Here is a 19,482-nt window from a genome sequence, read left to right as displayed (position 1 = left end):
AATATTGTGACATATCTTAGGCAACAACCATTGCTAATATCACAAAGTTCGTGTTTTTAACAAAGGCTCTAGTAAAAAATCCGAGCTTTCTTTTTATAACAGATCGATTGATTTTCATAATCTGGAATGAAGCTCCTTGAAACTTATCAATATATAAAGAGGAAGCAGCATCTGATGGGTGCAAAAACAAAGGATTCAAGAAGAAAATATGATATTTTTTTAAAAAAACCTTCAATCTCTAAAATTAGAGAAAGTCAAGGATATAAGGCTAGATTTTTTAGGCTAAAGCTATGAGAAAAGAATTGGGTTTTTATTTTTAGAGTAAAGCAGTAATCACAGCTGAATTTTAGCTTACATTCAACGGCTCTGATATAACTGAAGTATTTTCAAAATAATCCATCTAAAACCAGAGACATAGGAATAATTCTAGATTAAAACAGTAAGAACAACATACGAGGAGGCCCAAGTTTATCACTGTGATAAACAAATATGTTTATTACATGACATTGTGAATTTTGTGATAAATTAATCAATCACTTAGTCATCATCAATGCTATGTGATAAATTGTTTATCTCAGAGATAAACATGTATTTCCTGACAATATACAATTCATTGAGTCATTGCTTGTGCTAAACGGTGATGTTAACAATTATCATATGAACTTAACACAATATGATCCAAACCAACCACACAATTTCTTTAAGAAAAATCGTTGCACAATCACTAACAAAATCATGATCATTTTGATCCAACATACCTGGAGAGACGTGTTATGATTTTCTGCATTTCGAGAAGAGATGTGTTCAGCAGGTGTTGTAGGCATTTTTATACCATCAACAAAAACATCCGGAATATGTTTTATGTTTGACCAATGTTCACCTCCATCTTGACATTTATCTATCAGCATATTGCAATTTCCAATGTTCAATGCCTCTAATGATGATGGCAGCTTTGGTATCAAGCTCAGAGATATGCACTCTTCAATCTGTAAATCAACAAGTGAAGTAAACTGGTACAGAAAAGAAGGCAGACTCTTCAGCTTCGGACAATTCACAATCTTAAGCTCACGAAGCAATGGCATGATATTGGCTTCCATTCCATTCCATTCTTGAAGCTCTGTCATATCATGTAATACCAATGACTCAAGCGAACGGAGACACCCAGTAGTAGTACAACTACTAGGTACCCCACAAAAATTTTGGTCCAAACTTCTAATGTTGCTCATTTTCTTAAGATGAAGGAGTTTAAGATCTGGGAGCTGTCCGATTTTAGGCAAGTTACAACAAGACTGACATCCAACTAACTCAAGTTTCTGAAGCTTAGTTACGTCGTGTGAAAGCCATTGTGGAAATGTAGCACCACTGTAATCTACAATTCTTAACTCTTTCAGCTGATCATGAGGTTTTAGGCCTCTGAGAACCTCCTCTGCAACTGAAACATTACCTTTCCATATTAACACCAACTTTTGGAGAGAAGACTTACAAGATAGCATTGCCTCCTTAGCCTCTGCCTCGTCAGTGATTTTATGGAGGTTTGTTATCTTCATTGATCCCTGAATATGATTCATATCCTTCAGCTCTGTAATACGATGCCCTTCTTTGTTATCTACGATGAATACAGGAAGAGTCCGAAGGTTGACGAGGTTCCCAATTTTGCTCAGCTTAGAGGCCATTTTCAGTATATGACTCTCATGCCAATCAATGAATGCTAGATTAGTCAATTTGTTGAAATCTACAGGTAATTGAGGGATTTCAAGGTCGGTTCTAATCTTGAGAATTTGCAGGGCAGAAAGGTTAGCAAGCTTTTCAGGTAATTTTTTGACATTAGTGTTTGAAATGTCTAGATAACGAAGGTGCTTCAACTTTTTTACAGAATTGGGAAGGTCGGAAATATCGGTATTATTCAAGGATAGCACTTTAAGACCAGATAATTTATCAAAAAAATTAGAAGGAATTTCACCAATTCGTCCAATCTGTTGCCTATTGTAAAGAAGAAGCAATGTCCTTAAACCCTGAAGGTGCTTCCTAATTTTGTCCCATAAGGAAGGTTGGATCTGCTTATTGGAAGACAAGGAAAAATGACGGGTGTATTTATCCCACTCATAAGAGCTAGACATGCATTCATCGCCACTTCGGACATATGCTTTTGAGAATGCAGGCATTTGGGCAAAGTCATGAGTGAATCTATGAATCTCGTACCTAGTCAAGCCATAGCTATCAACCGGTTGAGGTTGAACAATCGATCGTTCCAGTAACTCGTTGAAAAAGTTCTGCCCATTTAATTCAAAACCTGAAGCATGAGGTTCAACCAGTCGTTCTCCAATCCACATATGGATCAAATCCTCCCGACAGAATAGGTAGTCATGAGGGAACAAAGAGAAGTAAACAAAACATCTCTTCAATTTCAATTCAAGACTCATGGAGCTTGATTTTAGAATTGGAAGAATTTCTTTTTCAATTCCTGGCCACTTCCACAAGTCTTCGTGAATAAACCATCGATCCTCTTCCTCAGTCCCAAGCAATGATTGTGCTAAGAAAGTAGCAACCAACGGCAAGCCACGAGATTTTTTAGCCAAGTCAATGCTTATAGAAGGCTGAGGTGGTGGACAACGATGTACACGGTCTATTTCATGGCGGATTAAGTCTCGACAATGTTCCTCTAACATGGGCTTTAAGTAAAGAAGGGTAGTTTGAGCCATTTTTCCAACTCGAGGACTAAGAGAAGTAATGAGAATTTTTTTCGCAGCTGTTAGAAACTCTGTCTGGAAATTGCACCAAGTGTTTGAGGAGACTTCTTCAAGATCATCTAGCATTAATAACCACTTATCACAGTCCAAGAGATGACCTTGACCATTTCCGTTGAGCCTCCCTTCAGAATAGACCACCTGTAACTTGGAAAACAAGTCTTCCATACAAAATCTTGTGCCAAACATTGAAGCTTGTAATATAAGAGGAAATTTAGCTTGCACTTTCTTGTGATTAAGGATGTGATCAGCAAGTGCACTCTTTCCAACACCTCTCATGCCAATTATAGAGACTCCATTCGAACCATATTTCTCTGAACAAGTTAGCTCTTCAAGTAAGATCTGAACATCTGCATCCCTCCCGATTAAATTCACCTTTTTGTTGGGAGGACTTGGTTTAATCAGAGGTTGAATCTGTTGACTCAAGTCCTCTTGTTCTTTCAAATCATCTATTATTTTAGCCATCTTCTTTTGCAGCTCATCTATTTGATGAGGCTTAGTCAAGTTTTTTAGTGAGACTAGAATACAACGCCCGGAGACACTGGTATATGTGGGTGGTTTCAATTTTTGAATCTCATACTCAATCACTTCAATGAGATCTTCAGCTTTGCATAAATAGCTTAACAATTTATCTGCTTCACGTCTGCTGCTAGGTTTTACCTTATATAGCAGGTTTAGGGCTTCCTTTCTTCTCATTTCCAGCTTTCTCAGTGCTACATCCATATCTTTTATCTTATATAACTCATCACCAATGACCTTGAATACTGGATTCCAAAGGGTCTTGAGAACATTTGATGCAAAGGCATCTAGAAAAGCACTATCCATAATGCCCTTTAATCAAATAAGATTTCCCTTGCTTCTCCTTTCTGAAAATAGCAAGTGATCATAAGAATAATAATGGTGCAACTTAAATATTGTAAAGTTAGAAAATCCTAAAAAACTTTAAATTACGAAAACATAGTTAAAGCTTGTTAGAGAACAAAATTGATAGAGTTATGAGAAAGAGTATAAGAAAAAGCTTAGAGAGAATGAGAAAAATTAATTATATTGAAGAGTATATAAGAGTATATAGAGTATGAGATTAGAGCATTGAACATCAATAACCTATGACTAGGTACATTAGTTAATTAATAATAAGGAATATATTTTGATTATCAAAGTTGTGAGTATATTAAGGGATTACAATCTATAAACAATAACTAATAATGATTTGATCAATATTATCTTTTACAATTATAACCAAGAAAAGAAGAAAAAAAAACTATTATAACTAATTATGTTTACAATTATAACTAAGAAAAGGAAGTGGTTCGATGGTTAAAGGGCTTATAAGTATCCTCCAAGGTCATTGGTTAATTCCCATAAGCATTTTTACTTTTATGTTTTGTTACCATACTACGGAATATCCATTTGTAGAACAATTCTGTCCCCTTCCTCAACTATCATGATGCTGTTCATTTGTATAACAATTATATTTCCCCTTCCTCAACTAACAATTATTCATTTGTGGAACAATTTTTTCCCCCTTCCTCAACTATCATGCTATTCATTTGTAGAACTTTATTTTCCCCTTTCTCAACGAACTATGTAAATTCATCTCTTTTACGTAACACCTAAAACCTTTTTTCTTCCAAATTTTTGGGTTGAATTGTATGACCGAGTATTTTGGATTTATAGGTTGTAAAGTTGAATGAGTTGGAAATCCTGGCTTCGCCACTGTTAGATAAATAGTATCGCAATTAATGTTCATGTAGGGATTGAAGTGTAGGTGAGAAGGGTTGCATTGTATTGTAATTTTCTAAGAGGGCTTGGAAAGAGTTGAATATTGGACTTTATTTTTTTTATGAGATAAAAGTGTTGTTGAGTAATTTTTTTTATTTTAATGATTTTATTATAAGATACGAAATATAAGAATAAGGAGTTGTTTAATAGGTGTTTTTTACACTAGTAGAAAAACAGAAATGAGCACCGCCATTTTGGCACCGGTTTTTAAAAACCGGTGCCAATAAAAATAGGCGGATCCTAGTTGTTAAAATCCCGATCCAGATCTTACGATCCTACGATTCTACGATCCAAAATTGTGTGATCGATCCGGATCTTTGGTAGGATCTTAAAGTTTGTAGGCTCTTACGATCCTACTCCGATATTAATTATGAGTGGTAGGATCTCAACACGATCCTACAATTTTATTACGATCTTACGATCCAATCCAACATTTTACTATAATATGAGACTTTGATTTATTTTGACATATTTTTTATTACTCATTAGGTTATATGCACCTAAATTTAATGTATTCAATAATTATCGCTAATAAATAAGCGAATCCGAGACATTGATATGATTTTATCAATTGACAACTTGCAATTGTCATAGTTAAGGTCTCATTCTTGACAAATTTGCACATAATTTAGTAATTTAAACTTGTGTTATTAATCTTCTAACTACCATACAGACAAAGCTAAATGAAGATCGACCTTTCTTAAGCAAACCAATGTCTTTTAGCATTGTAACCCCTTAGAAAAAATGTTTTTAAGTCAATTTATAACATAATATATAATATTATTTGTTATTAAGTAGGATCTTGCGATCCTACGATCCGATTCTATCGATTTGATCCCACCCCCCCTATCGATCCAAGGTAGGATCTTGATTCTAACAACCTTGGGCGGAATTGAGGGAAAGAGTTTTCGCATCGATTCCAACCAAACCGGTGTGAAATTATATTATTGGCACCGGTTCAAACCGGTGCGAATTAGAAAATAAAATAAAAATAAATAAAAAAAAAAGAGGGAAAGAGTTTTCGCACCGGTTCAAACCAAACCGATGCGAAATAAAGTTATTAGCACCGGTTCAAACCGGTGCGAATTTAAAAAAAAAAAAAAAAAAATCGGGCTCCCTTTTTCTTCTTTCTTTCTTTCCCCCTGCTTTTCATTATTTCTGTTTTCCCTCCCAAGTTTTCGCCCTTCTCTTGAATCCACTACCTCCGAGTTTCTTAATTCTCCATTGAAGCGGTTTCTGAGCTTTCTCTCGCTGCACCTCCTTCTCTCTCCATATCTCTCCTCCATTGAAGCAGTGCTCTTAATTCTCCATTGATTCTGAGCTTTCTCACCTCCATTGAAGCAGCTTCGAGGTAAGATTTTTTTCTTGCCTTTTTTAAATATCGAATTCTAATTTCGCAATTTAGGGTTTGTCGTTGATTTGATTTTCAGTTTAGTAATTTTTCTTTTAAGCTTTCTCACCTGCGCGCATGGCTCCCCCTCAACCACAACGGACTTCTTGTCACGGCGGCACGGCCTCAAACAGTCGACCTAGTGTCTGGTGAGCTTGCCTTTTCGGTTTCCTTTAATGCCTATTGTTGGCTTGCTGTGGATTGAGTTATTGCCTTGTTGTAAGCTTGTCACGGCGGTACTGCCTTATTTCCTTATTGTCATATTGAGTTCTTGTAAGCTTGTCACGGCGGTACTGCCTTATTGTCTTATTGTCGTATTGAGTTATTGCTAAATGATAATTGCTAATTTGATTGGGAATTTGAATTAAAATGATATATAATCGTTGTCTTGTTGAATAATTGATTATTTGATTGAATTAAAGTATTGCAACAATTAGTTATTTAGTTGAATAGTTGGATTTGAATACTTGTGGAGTTGTTGATTATTAATTAATTGATAGACATGATAGATTGATACTTTGATAGTTCATAGTTTCCAATTGACAAATGATAGTTTATATTTACTAACTTTTGTTTTTTGTTTTTGTTTTTGTTTTTGTTTTTTTATAGATTCATATGTGAATTGAAGCACAAGTTTAGCTTGAAAACTACATAATTAGCTCAAGTGGGAAGTTAGAAAGAATACATCCATTGTACTTGCTATATTGGTATGATTTATATACTTTACTAAGCTATATTTCTTTCTCTTTATCCATTTAATAAAAGTTTTTTCATGCTATTACAACTTGTGCATTGTTTAATGATAAATAAATACAACAATATATAAAATGTTTGCATCATCATATGCCTAGATACCCGTTCAAGGATTTCTCATTAGGAGAAAGTCTTGAATAGTCCCCAGTTGGGACTGTTCTTGAACGTTTACTCTCACTTAGGTGGTGAATGTATGTCTTTTTTTTTCGATTTTAAGGAACATCTTGGCTTACCATCTCCTCACCCTGTTCTCTGGTTACATATGTGAGTAAGTAATTATCTACATCGTGTACTTGGAGAACTGAGGAGAAATGCTGCCGGATTTTCCTTAAAATTGGAAAGTCGACATACATTCACTAGTGAGATTAAACGTCAAGGATTGGTTAGGTTGGAGTGATAAGGACCCTTTGGAAGCATATATGCATTTTTTTACTATATGAATGGTATATGCATGGTATATGGTTGAATTTGATTTACATATATAATATATGTAGCAATTATACATTATTCATAATATGTTGCTATGTTTAAAGACAATTTACTAAATGGAGAAGGATCGTGGTTGGATGTATGGTAGACGTGATACATTGGAATTCTTTCATGAGGTAAAAAGAATTTTACGAGAGGGCTTCATCTTATCAGCACATAATGGGTGTTGATTGCCTCTATTGTCCTTGTGTTGATTGTAATAATGTGAAGGTGGTCAATAGTGTTGAAATCATTAGAGATCATGTAATTTGTCGTGGGTTTTGGCTTAAATACCATGTGTGGATTTGGCACGGTGAAGAAGGAGAGTACAATGGGGATGTTGATAGGAATGATGTGCATGATAGAAGCAATGAGATTCGTGTAGACGAGGAATACAGGAATGATGAATATATTATTGATAATGGTGATGATGATGGATTTGAGGATGATCAGGTGGATGAGATGATGCGTGGTGTTGAAGGTGTCGTGTTTGAGTTATTATCGGAGGCTTTTAAAAAGCCTTTGTATCCTGGGTGCAAAAAATACTCCAAACTATCATCCGTGCTAACACTTTTTAACATTAAGTCGAATCATGGGTGGACGGACAATAGTTTTACTTCTTTGTTGACCGCGTTAAGTGAGATGTTGCCTGATGGGAATGAAATTCCTAAGTCTTACTATTATTCAAAGAAGCTCATGTGTCCATTTGGTTTGGAGTATAAGAAGATACATGCATGTTCTAATGATTGTATTCTTTATCAAAATGAATATGAACAATTGGAGGAGTGTCCACGATGCAAGAAGTCGCACTACAAGCGCATGAGTTGCAATGCTGGTACGAAGGGACCTCCTGCTAAGGTGTTGTGGTATCTTCCCATTATTCCAAGGTTTAAGCGTCTATTCTCAACACCAAAAGACTCTAAAAACTTGAGGTGGCATGCAAAGGGAAGAAAAAAAAACAGAATGCTGAAGCATCTAGCCGACTCCACGCAATGAAAGAACATTTATATGAAGTTTGGGAAATTTGGTGATGAAGTCAGAAATTTAAGGCTAGGGTTGTGCACGGACGGGATGAATCCATTTGGCACTCTTAGTACCCAACACAGCACATGGCTGGTACTTTTAGTGATCTACAATTTGCCTCATTGGTTGTGCATGAAACGTAAGTATATAATGCTTTCACTACTAATATTGGGGCCAAGGCAACCTGAAAACGACATAGATGTTTATCTTGTGCCACTTGTTGACGATTTGAGAAATATGTGGGACGAAGGGGTTTCCGTTTTTTATGCTCATAAGAATGAGATGTTCACATTGCATGCAGCTCTTATGTGGATCGTTAATGATTTTCCTGCGTATGGCAACTTGTCTGGGTACAAGAACAAAGGAAAAAAAAGCATGCCCCATTTGTATTGATGACACACCAAGCATGCGCCTTGATCATTCTCATAAAGTAGTGTACGTGCGGACCCGAAGGTTGCTCAGGCGCGATCACCCGTACCGTAGGTAGAAAAAGGCTTTTGATGGGACAGCGAAAGAGGGGACTGCGCCTAGACCATTAACTGATGAGGAGATTTATGCTCGAGTTAAGGGTATACGAACAGTATTTGAGAAAACAAAAAAAGCTACGGACTCAACTGCTCTCTTTAAAAAAGAATCAATCTTTTGGAAGCTTTCGTACTGGAAAGAACATGACGTTAGGCACTATCTTGATGTAATGCATATAGAGAAGAATGTGTGTGATGCTCTTATGGGGACGCTGATGAATATTCAAGGCAAAACAAAGGATGGAAATGGTGCACGGTTAGATTTGGAAAAGATGTGGGTTCGTCCAGAATTGTGGGCTCAGGAAAAGGTTAGAAAGGGAAAGGAACAGGAAAAGGAAAATGAAATGAGTTTGAAAAAAAGGAAGGGGAAGAGTAAGGGAAAGGGAAAGAAAAAGGGAAAGGCCACAGATGCGTCGACGAAGAAATATGAGGGAAAAGTCAAGGATGAAAAGGCTTATTTACCTCCGGCTTGCTACACATTGTCAAGGGTAGAAAAACGGATGTTTTGTGCATGTCTGTACGGCATTAAGGTTCCATCAGGGTATGCATCTAACATGAAAAGATTTGTATCCGTAAATGGAGAATTGAAACTGACAGGTATGAAATCCTATGATTGTCACGTTATGATGCAAGTATTCCTACCAATTGCAATACGTGGTATTTTACTGAAGCACGTGAGGGAAGCTATTACAAGCCTTTGTTCGTTTTTCAATACAATATGCAGCAAAGTGTTTGATCCTTGTACACTTGATGCTTTGCAGGCAGATATGGTTGTGACTTTGTGCAAATTTGAGATGTACTTCCCACCCTCATTTTTTGACATAATGGTGCATCTAATTCTTCATTTGGTCCATGAGATTAAGTTGTGCGGTCCAATGTTTGTGAGGTGGTGCTATCCTTTTGAAAGACACATGGGTACATTGCAACATAAAGTAAGGAATCGGACTCACCTAGAAGGAAGTATGATTCAAGGGACCGTGGGTGAGGAGATTGGTAATTTTGTGGCCGACTATATAGCCATTGCTGAACCTATTGGTCTTCCTACTTCTCAACATGAAGGGAGACTTTATGGTCATGGCACAATCGGGTCGAAACAAATGTCACCTGACCAAGATAAGTTCTTACAAGCACACCTATATGTGTTGCACTATGTTGCAGATGTTCACCCATATTTAATTTAGACGAGCACATGGCTAGTTTGCGTGATGAATTTCCATCGAAAGGTGAAAGGGCATTGATGCAGTTGCATAATAAGAGGTTTGTGAGTTGGTTTTGTGATCGAATGATGGGTAGAATGGATGAGAGTGTCACTGATACAGTAAGGTGGCTTGCTTATGGTCCTAGGGATGATGTTCGCTCATTTAAGGGATATGACATAAATGGGTACACTTTTTGGACTGAGTGTCAGGATTTGATGAAATCTTCCTCGACCCAAAACAGTGGTGTAACTCTTGTGGCATTGTCAAGGGAGTTTGCAAGTGTTAAGGATAAATCACCCGTTGATGCAGAGTTGTCATACTATGGTCGAATTCAAGAAATATGGGAGCTTGATTATTGTAACTTCACGGTTGCTCTTTTCCAGTGTAAGTGGGTTGATAATATCAGGCGTAACGTCAAATATGATGACTTTACTCTTGTAGATCTTGGCCAAATGAATGATAGTGCGGAACCATTCATCCTTGCATCTCAAGCTAAGCAAGTTTTCTACATAACTAACCTAGTCGATTCAAAATGGTCTATTGTGCTAGCCGGCAAAAGAAGAATCATAGGCATTGGAGATGTTGAGGATGAGGAAGAATATGATGTGTTTGATGATTCAGCACATTTCACTGTTCCTAGACCTGTTGTACCAAATGACATAGACGACAAAGCAAATTATATGCTATCAGACCACAACGAAGGAATATTAGATTGAGGTACTATTCTTTATGATTTTGAAATTGTAGGCGTTGAAAGTATTATAAAATCACAGGTTAGGTGATTTAAAGAATTATTTTGGTGAAAATGAATGAAAGTGTTAACTTACTTGCCCATTTTTCACATTTTCTTTTAAATGAATGAAGTTACCTTTAAAGCATGTGAAATGTGGAATAAAAATGACCTATACTTGCCAATTTTCTATATTGATTTGTATTTTAATGCATAAATTTATATTTGATTATAACTTTACCTTACATATTTATTTATATTACAACTAATAACGTGTTATGTTTGTAATGGCAGGTGTTTATATCTCATGGAGGACGATCAGGACCGTAATTGTGTAGAGGATATGGAAGATGATGATGATGATGTCTATGAGGATGAGGACAAGCTTTATGATGTCAACAAGGAGAAAGATTTGGGTGAACCGGAAGATCAGGCTCAGGATGAGTTTGAGCGTAGGCTTGATGAATTTGAAATTTCAGCTGAACATGCGCCTCCTATTGAAAATGCAGTTTCTAAGACGGTTGGTGAGAATCCTACTTCCCAAACTCAAAGCCAAGGACAAGGTGGTGGAGGGGGTTGATGGCACCGGCTAAGAAAAAGGTTAGGGGTCCGACGACAAGTTTCAAGAAACCCGTCGGTCCCATGGTCCTAGAGTATGACAAGGTAGGCCAACCTACAGGCAAATGGCGTCGTCAATATGTTGTTCACGTTGGCCTATGTGCGCGCAAAATCCCCATTACACTTGGTTGGCGGGAAGTATCTCTAGGCTTGATTCAAACATTTTGAAATGACAAGATTTTTGTTTGCACATTTACACAATTTTAAAGACCTTCACCTTATTGTTATTTAAAAGGTGAAACTAATAATCGCTTTTATTTGTGCTTGCAGAGTCTGTTTAATATTCCTAATGATTCCGCCAAGCGAAGAGTGTTTGAATCTTTACTAGTGGAAAGATTCAGCGGCTTCAAGACCACCTTAGTTCGTGGGTGGATCACTAAGAGAGTTGTGAGAAAACCAAAGAAGAAGAAATCTTGCAAAGGAAAGTGTTAAGGGTGAAATTACCCTAGCCACGTGGCCCAATCAGAGGCTGACACGTGTCAGTCCCAGAAAGGTCCAATGGGATCCAATCCCAGGCTAACACGTGGCAAGTTCTCATTTGGCAGGGAAACTGATCCCTTCGCCCTATAAATAGAGGAAAATTCCTCATTAATGGGCATTCAGAAATATCCAAACACAAAAACACAAAACCGAACTACATTTACTCTCTCTGAATCAAAGAGAAACCTTTTACTTTCTGCACTATTCACTTCGTACGCGTTCTAACTAGATCGTCGGAGGCGGAACTCCACCCAACCAGAGTTTCGTTGTTTTGCAGGTACAGCCAGTCAGAAAGCTCAGTCTCGGAATTGTAACTCTCCCGTAGGACACATAAAAAACCCCGAAACATTTGGCGCCGTCTGTGGGGAGAGTACTTTCAAGATGACTTCTGACTATGTACCGCCGGCCGAAGGCAAGCGGCCTACGGTCGAGTCCGAGGTCCACACGGACCCGGGCAGTGGTGACGATAATGATATCGACACCTATGTGGCCCCAGACGGGTCATTCAGATCACAGCGCACCCGTTCCCGAAAAGTAAGGGAGCGGGGTGAAGATGCAGTCCCTGACCCCCCAGCCGGCCAGCCGGCTAGGGTACCCCAGGCGGCGGAGGGCTCAGCTCCCGTCACCCGAGACGAACTCATGAAATTCATGACTAGTTTCAAGGGGAAAATCAAGGACATCATCAAGAAGTCCATTGGCTCCAACAGGGGGTCAGTCGGCCAAAAAGCCTTCCCCCTCAATGAAGGGTCAGGCGGCAAAGAAGCCTTCTCCCTCAATGAGGGGCAGGCGGCAAAGAAGGCTTTTCCCTCGGGGAAGAAGCAAGTTAAAGACCGGGTTCCTACTCCGCACCCAAAGCCAAAGGGGACGGATGGACCCCTGATCGATCTCTAAGGCTCCGTTTCCTTGAATCAGCGCAACGGAAGGCCATCCGGCAAGTACAGCTGGATGGGTCTAAAAAGACTTACTCTGACACCCGGATTTTGATCCAGGAGAGGAGAAGTCAGCAGATGTCTGAGTTGGCTTCTACGTCGACCTTCCCAGACAGTTTCCGCAATGCTTCTATGAAGCATTCGGGAACAAATCGAGGTAGTCAGTCGCTCGGCATGTCCGCGCGTACTGGCCCTCAGATCATCCAGTCGGCACCGTATGCGCCTCAACAGCCATACCTGCCCTATGGAATCCCATACATGCAGGCGGGTCTCTTTGGAGGCCAGGCGGCACCCATCCAGTCAGCCGACTGCAGCTCCGGCTGCTTAATCTTGGTGAGCAGCCGTCGGCGTTTTATAGGGAAATAGCCGAGGCGGCCCAGCCGGCCAAGGTTAAGAACGTGTTGGTAGGTACCTTGGACGGTACCACCAACCCGGAGGATCACCTCATGGCATACACCAACCTCAAGGGCATAGCCCAAAGGTGGTTTGGAAACCTCCCAACCGGGTGCATTAACAACTTCAAGACGTTGGCGTATCACTTTACATCCAACTTCTCCATGAATATCCCTGCCAAAAAGACAAGCCTCAATCTAGGGGCCATACAGCAGGGAGACAAGGAAGGACTCCGGTCGTACGTCAGGCGGTTTAATCTGATGAGAATTCAGATAGCCAGCATGACGGGTGAGGTTGCTTATACAGACTTCTTCAAGGGTCTGAAAGACGGGTCGGTTTTCAAGTTCGACCTCGTTCGGAAGAGGGTTGCCACCCTTCAAGAAACCCTGATGGAGGCCGCAGCCTATATATAGGCGACAGAGCTGTGTGTCATCAGGCATCCGTCGAATTTCAAGAAGTCCGATAGGAGGGACAGCCGGCCAGCCCAGCCGGCTACGAAAGAAGAGGGCAAAAAGAGAAAGGAAGTCTGGGCAGCCGACCGTTCTGGTCAGCCGTCCCAGAAGAAATTGATGGAGTTGAAACCGTACGTCCCAAGGTACGAGTTCAACAAGGACCCGTCCTCCATCCTCGTGGAGATTAGGAACCGGATCAACATTGAAAAACCGGCTCCAATGAAGAGTCCCGTCAGCAACCGGGACAAGAGCAAATATTTCCAATTCCACGAGGACATTGGCCATGACACCAATGACTGCTTTACCCTCAGGCGGCAACTAGACCGTCTGGCTGATGAAGGGGTGCTGAGGTCATATTTGGTAAAGGCCAAGGGCGGTGCCAAGAAAAACAAAGGGCAACCGTCCAAGAAGCCGGATGCCAGCTCTGATACGGATGAAGAGCGCATCTTCACAATAGAAGGCGGCTTCGCCGGAGGGGGTCCAACCATCCGGGGGGAAAAGGATAACATCCGGCGTCTGGTCAACTCAGTGGATGAGGGCCAGGCGTCGAGAGATACCTTCCCCGAATTCCTCATTTCTGAGAAGGACCGGGGCAAGGTCAGACGGCCTCATGATGACCCCTAGTCATAGAGTGCAAGGTCGCTAATCAGCGAGTGGGCCAGATCCTTATAGATAACGGGAGCTCGTCTGACCTTATAAGCTGCCAGTACTTGGCCAAGCTGAAATACAAGCCTGGTAGTATGCAGACGGCTCCTCACCCTTTGGTTGGCTTTGGGGGAGGAGTTGTGCATCCGGTTGGGAGGATCGACCTACCCATCCGGTTGGGTGAGAAGGGGGAAAGACGGCATATGGTAGTCAAGTTCCTGGTTGTCGTGGAACTGACCGCCTATAACTTAATCTTGAGTCGTCCAACCCTCAACGAGTCTAAAGCAGTCATCATCCCCTCTCTCATGCTGATTAAATTCGAGAGGGATGATTGGACGGTGGGTTCCCTGAGTGGGGATCAAAAGACGACAAGGGAGTGCTACCTCTCAGCCATCAAGCCGACTGTAACCCCAGCCGGCATCAATGAGAAACCCACCCTCATTGACGAAAGCATGGAAGCCGTGCCTGCTCCTTCAGCAGCCGGCAAGAAAAAAAAGGCGGACCACCCGATGGCCGCCAAAAAAGGCAAAAAAATAGCAATCACTGATTGGGGAACGATCAGATGAGTTCCGTCCCCAACCGGATGGTGAAAACATAAATTTAATCCTGGATGACAACCGTCCAGAGAGAACAGTCAAAGTGGGGACGGTTTCCTTCGAGGAGTTGGGTGTAGAGTTGCACCAACTTCTGAAAGAGTTCAAAGACATCTTTGCCTTTGAAGTGGACGAGACGCCGGGTATACATCCGGATCTAGCGGTTCACAGACTCGCCGTGGATCCTAAGAAAAAGTCGGTTAGGCAAAAGAAGAGGAACCACGGTGAGGAAAGATATGAGGCGGCAGCCGCCGAGGTCAAAAAGCTCCTAGATGCCGGGTTCATTCGGCAATGCTACTACCCGGATTGGGTAGCGAACGTTATTTTGGTCAAAAAGCCGAATGGTTACTGGCGGATGTGTGTAGATTACACAGATCTGAACAAGGCATGTCCAAAGGATAGCTATCCGCTTCTTAAGATTGACAGTCTGGTTGACTCTACAGCCGGTCATGCCCTGATGACCTTCATGGATGCCTACTCCGGATTCCATCAGATACCCTTGTGGAAAAAAGATCAAGAAAAGAAGGCTTTCGTCACTGATCAAGGGTTGTTCTGTTATACGGTGATGCCGTTTGGGCTGAAGAATGCGCCTGCTATCTTCCAACGGATGATTAATACGGTCTTCATTAATCAAATTGGGAGGAATGTAGAGGCGTACATTGATGACATGATAGTCAAATCCAGACATCAGGCGGATCACCTTGCTGACCTCCGAGAGACTTTCGGCATAAAGTCATGTTAAATCCCAAAAAATGCGTCTTTGGTATTGACTCTGGAAAGTTTCTCGGCTTCTTGATTGATCAACGGGGAATAGAGACTAATCCGGACAAGGTACAGGCGGTAATTGACATGAAGTCTCCCCATACTGTCAAAGAGGTCCAAAAGCTTACCAGTTGCCTGGCCGCCTTGGGTAGATTCCTCAGCCGGTCAGGTGACAAATGCCTTTACTTCTTCCAGGCAATCAAGAAGAAGATCAGATTTGAATGGGGGGAAAATGCTGAGGCAGCATTTTAGAAACTAAAAGAACACCTTCACTCGTTGCCACGGCTGGTCATCCCGTTAACCGGTAAAGTGTTTTACATGTACTTAGCCGCTTCGGATCATGCCCTCAGTGCCATCCTCCTTGCTGAGCGAGACGGCACGCAGCTCCCGGTATACTTCATTAGCTATGTTCTCCGGGATGCAGAGCTGCGGTATCCCATGGTTGAGAAATTTGGTCTTGCACTATTCATGGCCGTCAAGAAGCTAAAACCATACTTCTTGGCACATCCGGTGGTGGTCTATACAGACCAACCCCTCAAGCGGCTAATGACAACCTTGGACTCATCCGGCAGGCTTCTGAAATGGGTTATTGCCATCCAAAGCTTAGAAATCACCTTCGAGCCTAGAAAGGCAGTGAAGGGTCAGGCGTTTGCCGACTTCATTGTTAAAATGATAAGGCCAACCCAGCCGGATAATACAGATCAGGTCTGGAAGGTGTATGTAGACGAGAGCTCTACAATGAACGGCTGTGGTGCAGGCGTAATTTTCAAATCCCCGGAAGGGGATACTTATGAATATGCACTACGGTTCAAGTTTCAAGCCTCGAATAACGAGGCAGAATATGAGGCCCTGCTAGCCGGTATCCGCATGTGTAAGGCGGCAGGGGCAAGAAAAGTTGACGCCTGCTCAGACTCTCAATTGATCGTCAGCCAATACAATGGTGACTATGAAGCCACCCATCCGGCAATGATCAAATACTTGCAGGCGGTCAAAGAGGAAGCCGGGACGCTTGACGAATTCAAGTTAAGTCAAGTGCCCAGGTCAGAAAATAATCAGGCGGATGCGTTGTCCAAACTGGCATCATCCGCCACTTGTGATGCGCCTAGGTCAGTCTTTTGGGAAGTCGTGGAAAAGAGAAGTATTGAGCATGACCCCATTGGAGTTCTTGAGTGAAGCTCTACCTAGATGGATGTCATCCGGGAATTTTTAGCACACGACACTCTGCCGGGTGCTCCTGCTGAGGCGGCTGTGTTGAAAAAACGGGCCGCCAGTTTTGAAATATTTCAAGGGGAACTCTACCGAAAGGGTTACCTCCAGCCGCTCTTAAAATGTGTAACTCCTGAAAAGGGGAAAGAGATCTTGGAGGATCTGCACTTAGGCTTTTGTGCAATGCACATAGGCGGCAGATCCCTAGCCAAGAGGGCCAGGCGGCAAGGATATTTTTGGCCAACCCTTGAGACAGATGTCATGGAATTGGTGAAGAGGTGTGACAAGTGTCAGAAATTTGGCTAGCTCATACACCGTCCGGCAATTGACCTGACGGCTATCTACAGCCCGGTTCCATTCGCGAAATGGGGCATGGACATTCTAGGACCATATACGCCTGCCTCAGGCGGTCGTAGGTACATCTTAGTGGCTGTAAACTACTTCACCAAATGGGTAGAGGCAGAGGCGGTCAAGGGCATTAAGACAAAGGACGTTATCTCCTTCATCTGGAGAAACATCATCACCCGGTTTGGGGTGCCTTTGTCCATGGTCTTTGACAACGGTCCTCAATTTGAAACTCCTATGCTCAAGAGCTGGTTGGGGGATCAAGGGATCACCCATTGTTTTGCATCCGTCGGCCGTCCCAAGCAAACGGCCAAGTTGAAGCCTTCAACAAGCTCATCTCAGACGACATCAAAAAGAAAATAGAAAGGGTTGGTGGTCTATGGGCAGAAGAATTGCCGCATGTTCTATGGGCCATCAGAACAACTAAAAAGGGGACAACCGGTGAAACCCCGTTCCTCATGACATACGGCACTGAAGCCGTCCTGCCAATTGAACTTTATGAGCCAACAGTTCGAGTCATGCTTTATGACGAAGAGGCTAATTGGGAGGCCATGCGTCTAGCATTGGATTCACTCCCGGAGCGCAGGGGCAATGCTGCCTTGCGTCATGAAATATATCGTCTGAGAATGACGAGAGCCTACAACAAACGAGTGCACAAGCGGCCTCTTAAAGTAGGGGATTTTGTACTGAGAAAAATGGAGGCAACCGGTAGGGCAAATGAGAAAGGAAAGCTAACCCCAAATTAGGAAGGGCCCTACCGGATTACCGAAAAAGTCAGAGGCGGCACCTACCGGCTAGAAACCCCAGACGGTAGGCAGCTAGCCAGAACCTGGAATGTAGACAACTTGAAAAAGTACTACTTCTAAGGATTTGTAATAGAGTGTATTAATAAAGATGCTTTATTTCAATTATTTTTATCAAGTCCCAGCTGTGCAATGCCCAGCCGGCACTTATTTGTTTAATATATATATTGTACCTATCCCATGTATGACATATACATCCGGACCACCGTTTGTAATTGTGCAAAGCGCAGCCGGATATTCATCCGTTCATTACATTCATAAATCAAGTCCCATGCGTAATACGCAATCGGGCACCCATCTAAGTAATACTTAGATTTATAAAATTAAACCGTCTGTCCAAAAAGGCAGACATCCGGCGATTTGAATTTGGATTCAATCGTCAAAGAGAACATCTCCCTTCCGGGTGGCACATTATTCTAGAAATCATAACTCAACGCCAGTTGAATGATCCTTTGAATTCAAGATACAGACGTCTATTACCCAAAAGTAATACAGACGGCGTCTAAAATCTTGAAGCCCCAAGAGTAGCCGGCTTTCAACGAAAAGCCCTACAGGGCAAGCGCATAATTTTCCCAACAACTTTAAACCGTCTATCCACAAAGGCAGGCATCCGGCTTTCACAGAAAGGCCTAGTTCTTCGCACACCCAGTCGGTGCCCAAAGGCAACGCTGACGGTGATGTATTCTTGAAACCTATGTAGTCGGTCTTTATCTAAAGACCCTACAAGCGGTGTTGTACTATATACCCGAATGCCATAGCATCCAGCTCCAGCAAGTAACGCGCTCGCCTAACCCCTGGCCGTCTGCTCGTCACCCCTTGGTTCATTTTGCACATGGCTAGTTAACAGCTATATGTTAGCCGGGTGGTAATATGGACGGCTGCCTACTTCAAGTTGGATTAACTTGAAGCAAGCAACCGTTCAAGGGCAGATGGACCCAATACTCGTGCAAAATTTGATTCATTGCAAAAACTGAAAGCAATAATAATGAAAAGATTGCAAAAAGTAAGGCAAAGGTATCAAAAGCGAACCAGCGAAGCCGGTAAATATATTAACATTGATAAAGTAAATTGTTAACTGGACCCTTATCCGGGAAATGGATACAGAAATACACGGCACGCAGGCCGGATAGTATAGGAAAAGGCAAGAGAAACTACTGCGGAGGTTGCTGCTGCTGCTGAGGCGGTTGCTCCTGGGACGGCTAGGCTTGACCGGGAATAGGAGCCTCTTGGTCATGCTGGACTTGGGCTTCAGCCCCATCCGGCACTTCATTCTCGGCATGCTCCTCCGGCTCACCTAAGCCGGCCCACTCCTCAAAAGGAGCCGGCTGCTCTATGCCGAGAGCTCGCGCATCATAGACTGCAGAGGCATACTGATACCTCAAATCAAAGAAGGCGTATTCAGTCTCCGGATGGATCATTGACCACACCATCTTCATACGTTCCCCGCAGTCGCGCTCGTTCTCGTCTATCAGCCGGCCTTGCTCTGCCTCCAACTTCTTTTGGAAGTCAGTTTGGGACTTAGCAAGCTCTCCCTTCAGCCGGGCAACATCGTCCTTGAGCTTGGCATTCTCCTTATCAGCACCCGTCAATTTCTTGACGTCTGCCTGGAGTCCTTTCCTTTGTTGCTCAAAATCTGCTGCTTT

At 42.0% G+C, this 19,482-nt stretch overlaps 1 protein-coding gene across 2 annotated transcripts in view; it reads right to left on the bottom strand.

Annotated features, from left to right (window-relative positions):
• Positions 1-19,482, bottom strand: part of LOC110707445 (putative disease resistance RPP13-like protein 1) — a 42,795-nt gene that overhangs the window by 1,505 nt on the left and 21,808 nt on the right. For both annotated transcript variants that reach the window (XM_021885459.1, XM_021885458.1), the window contains exon 2: positions 759-3,610. In XM_021885459.1, coding sequence (XP_021741151.1) covers positions 759-3,569 — 2,811 coding nt within the window. In that variant the 5' untranslated portion in view covers positions 3,570-3,610. The remainder of the gene's footprint in view (positions 1-758; positions 3,611-19,482) is intronic.

The sequence above is a fragment of the Chenopodium quinoa genome, unplaced genomic scaffold (assembly GCF_001683475.1).
Source record: "Chenopodium quinoa cultivar QQ74 unplaced genomic scaffold, ASM168347v1, whole genome shotgun sequence".
Lineage (NCBI taxonomy): Eukaryota > Viridiplantae > Streptophyta > Magnoliopsida > Caryophyllales > Amaranthaceae > Chenopodium > Chenopodium quinoa.
This window is presented reverse-complemented; position numbering and strand designations above follow the sequence as displayed.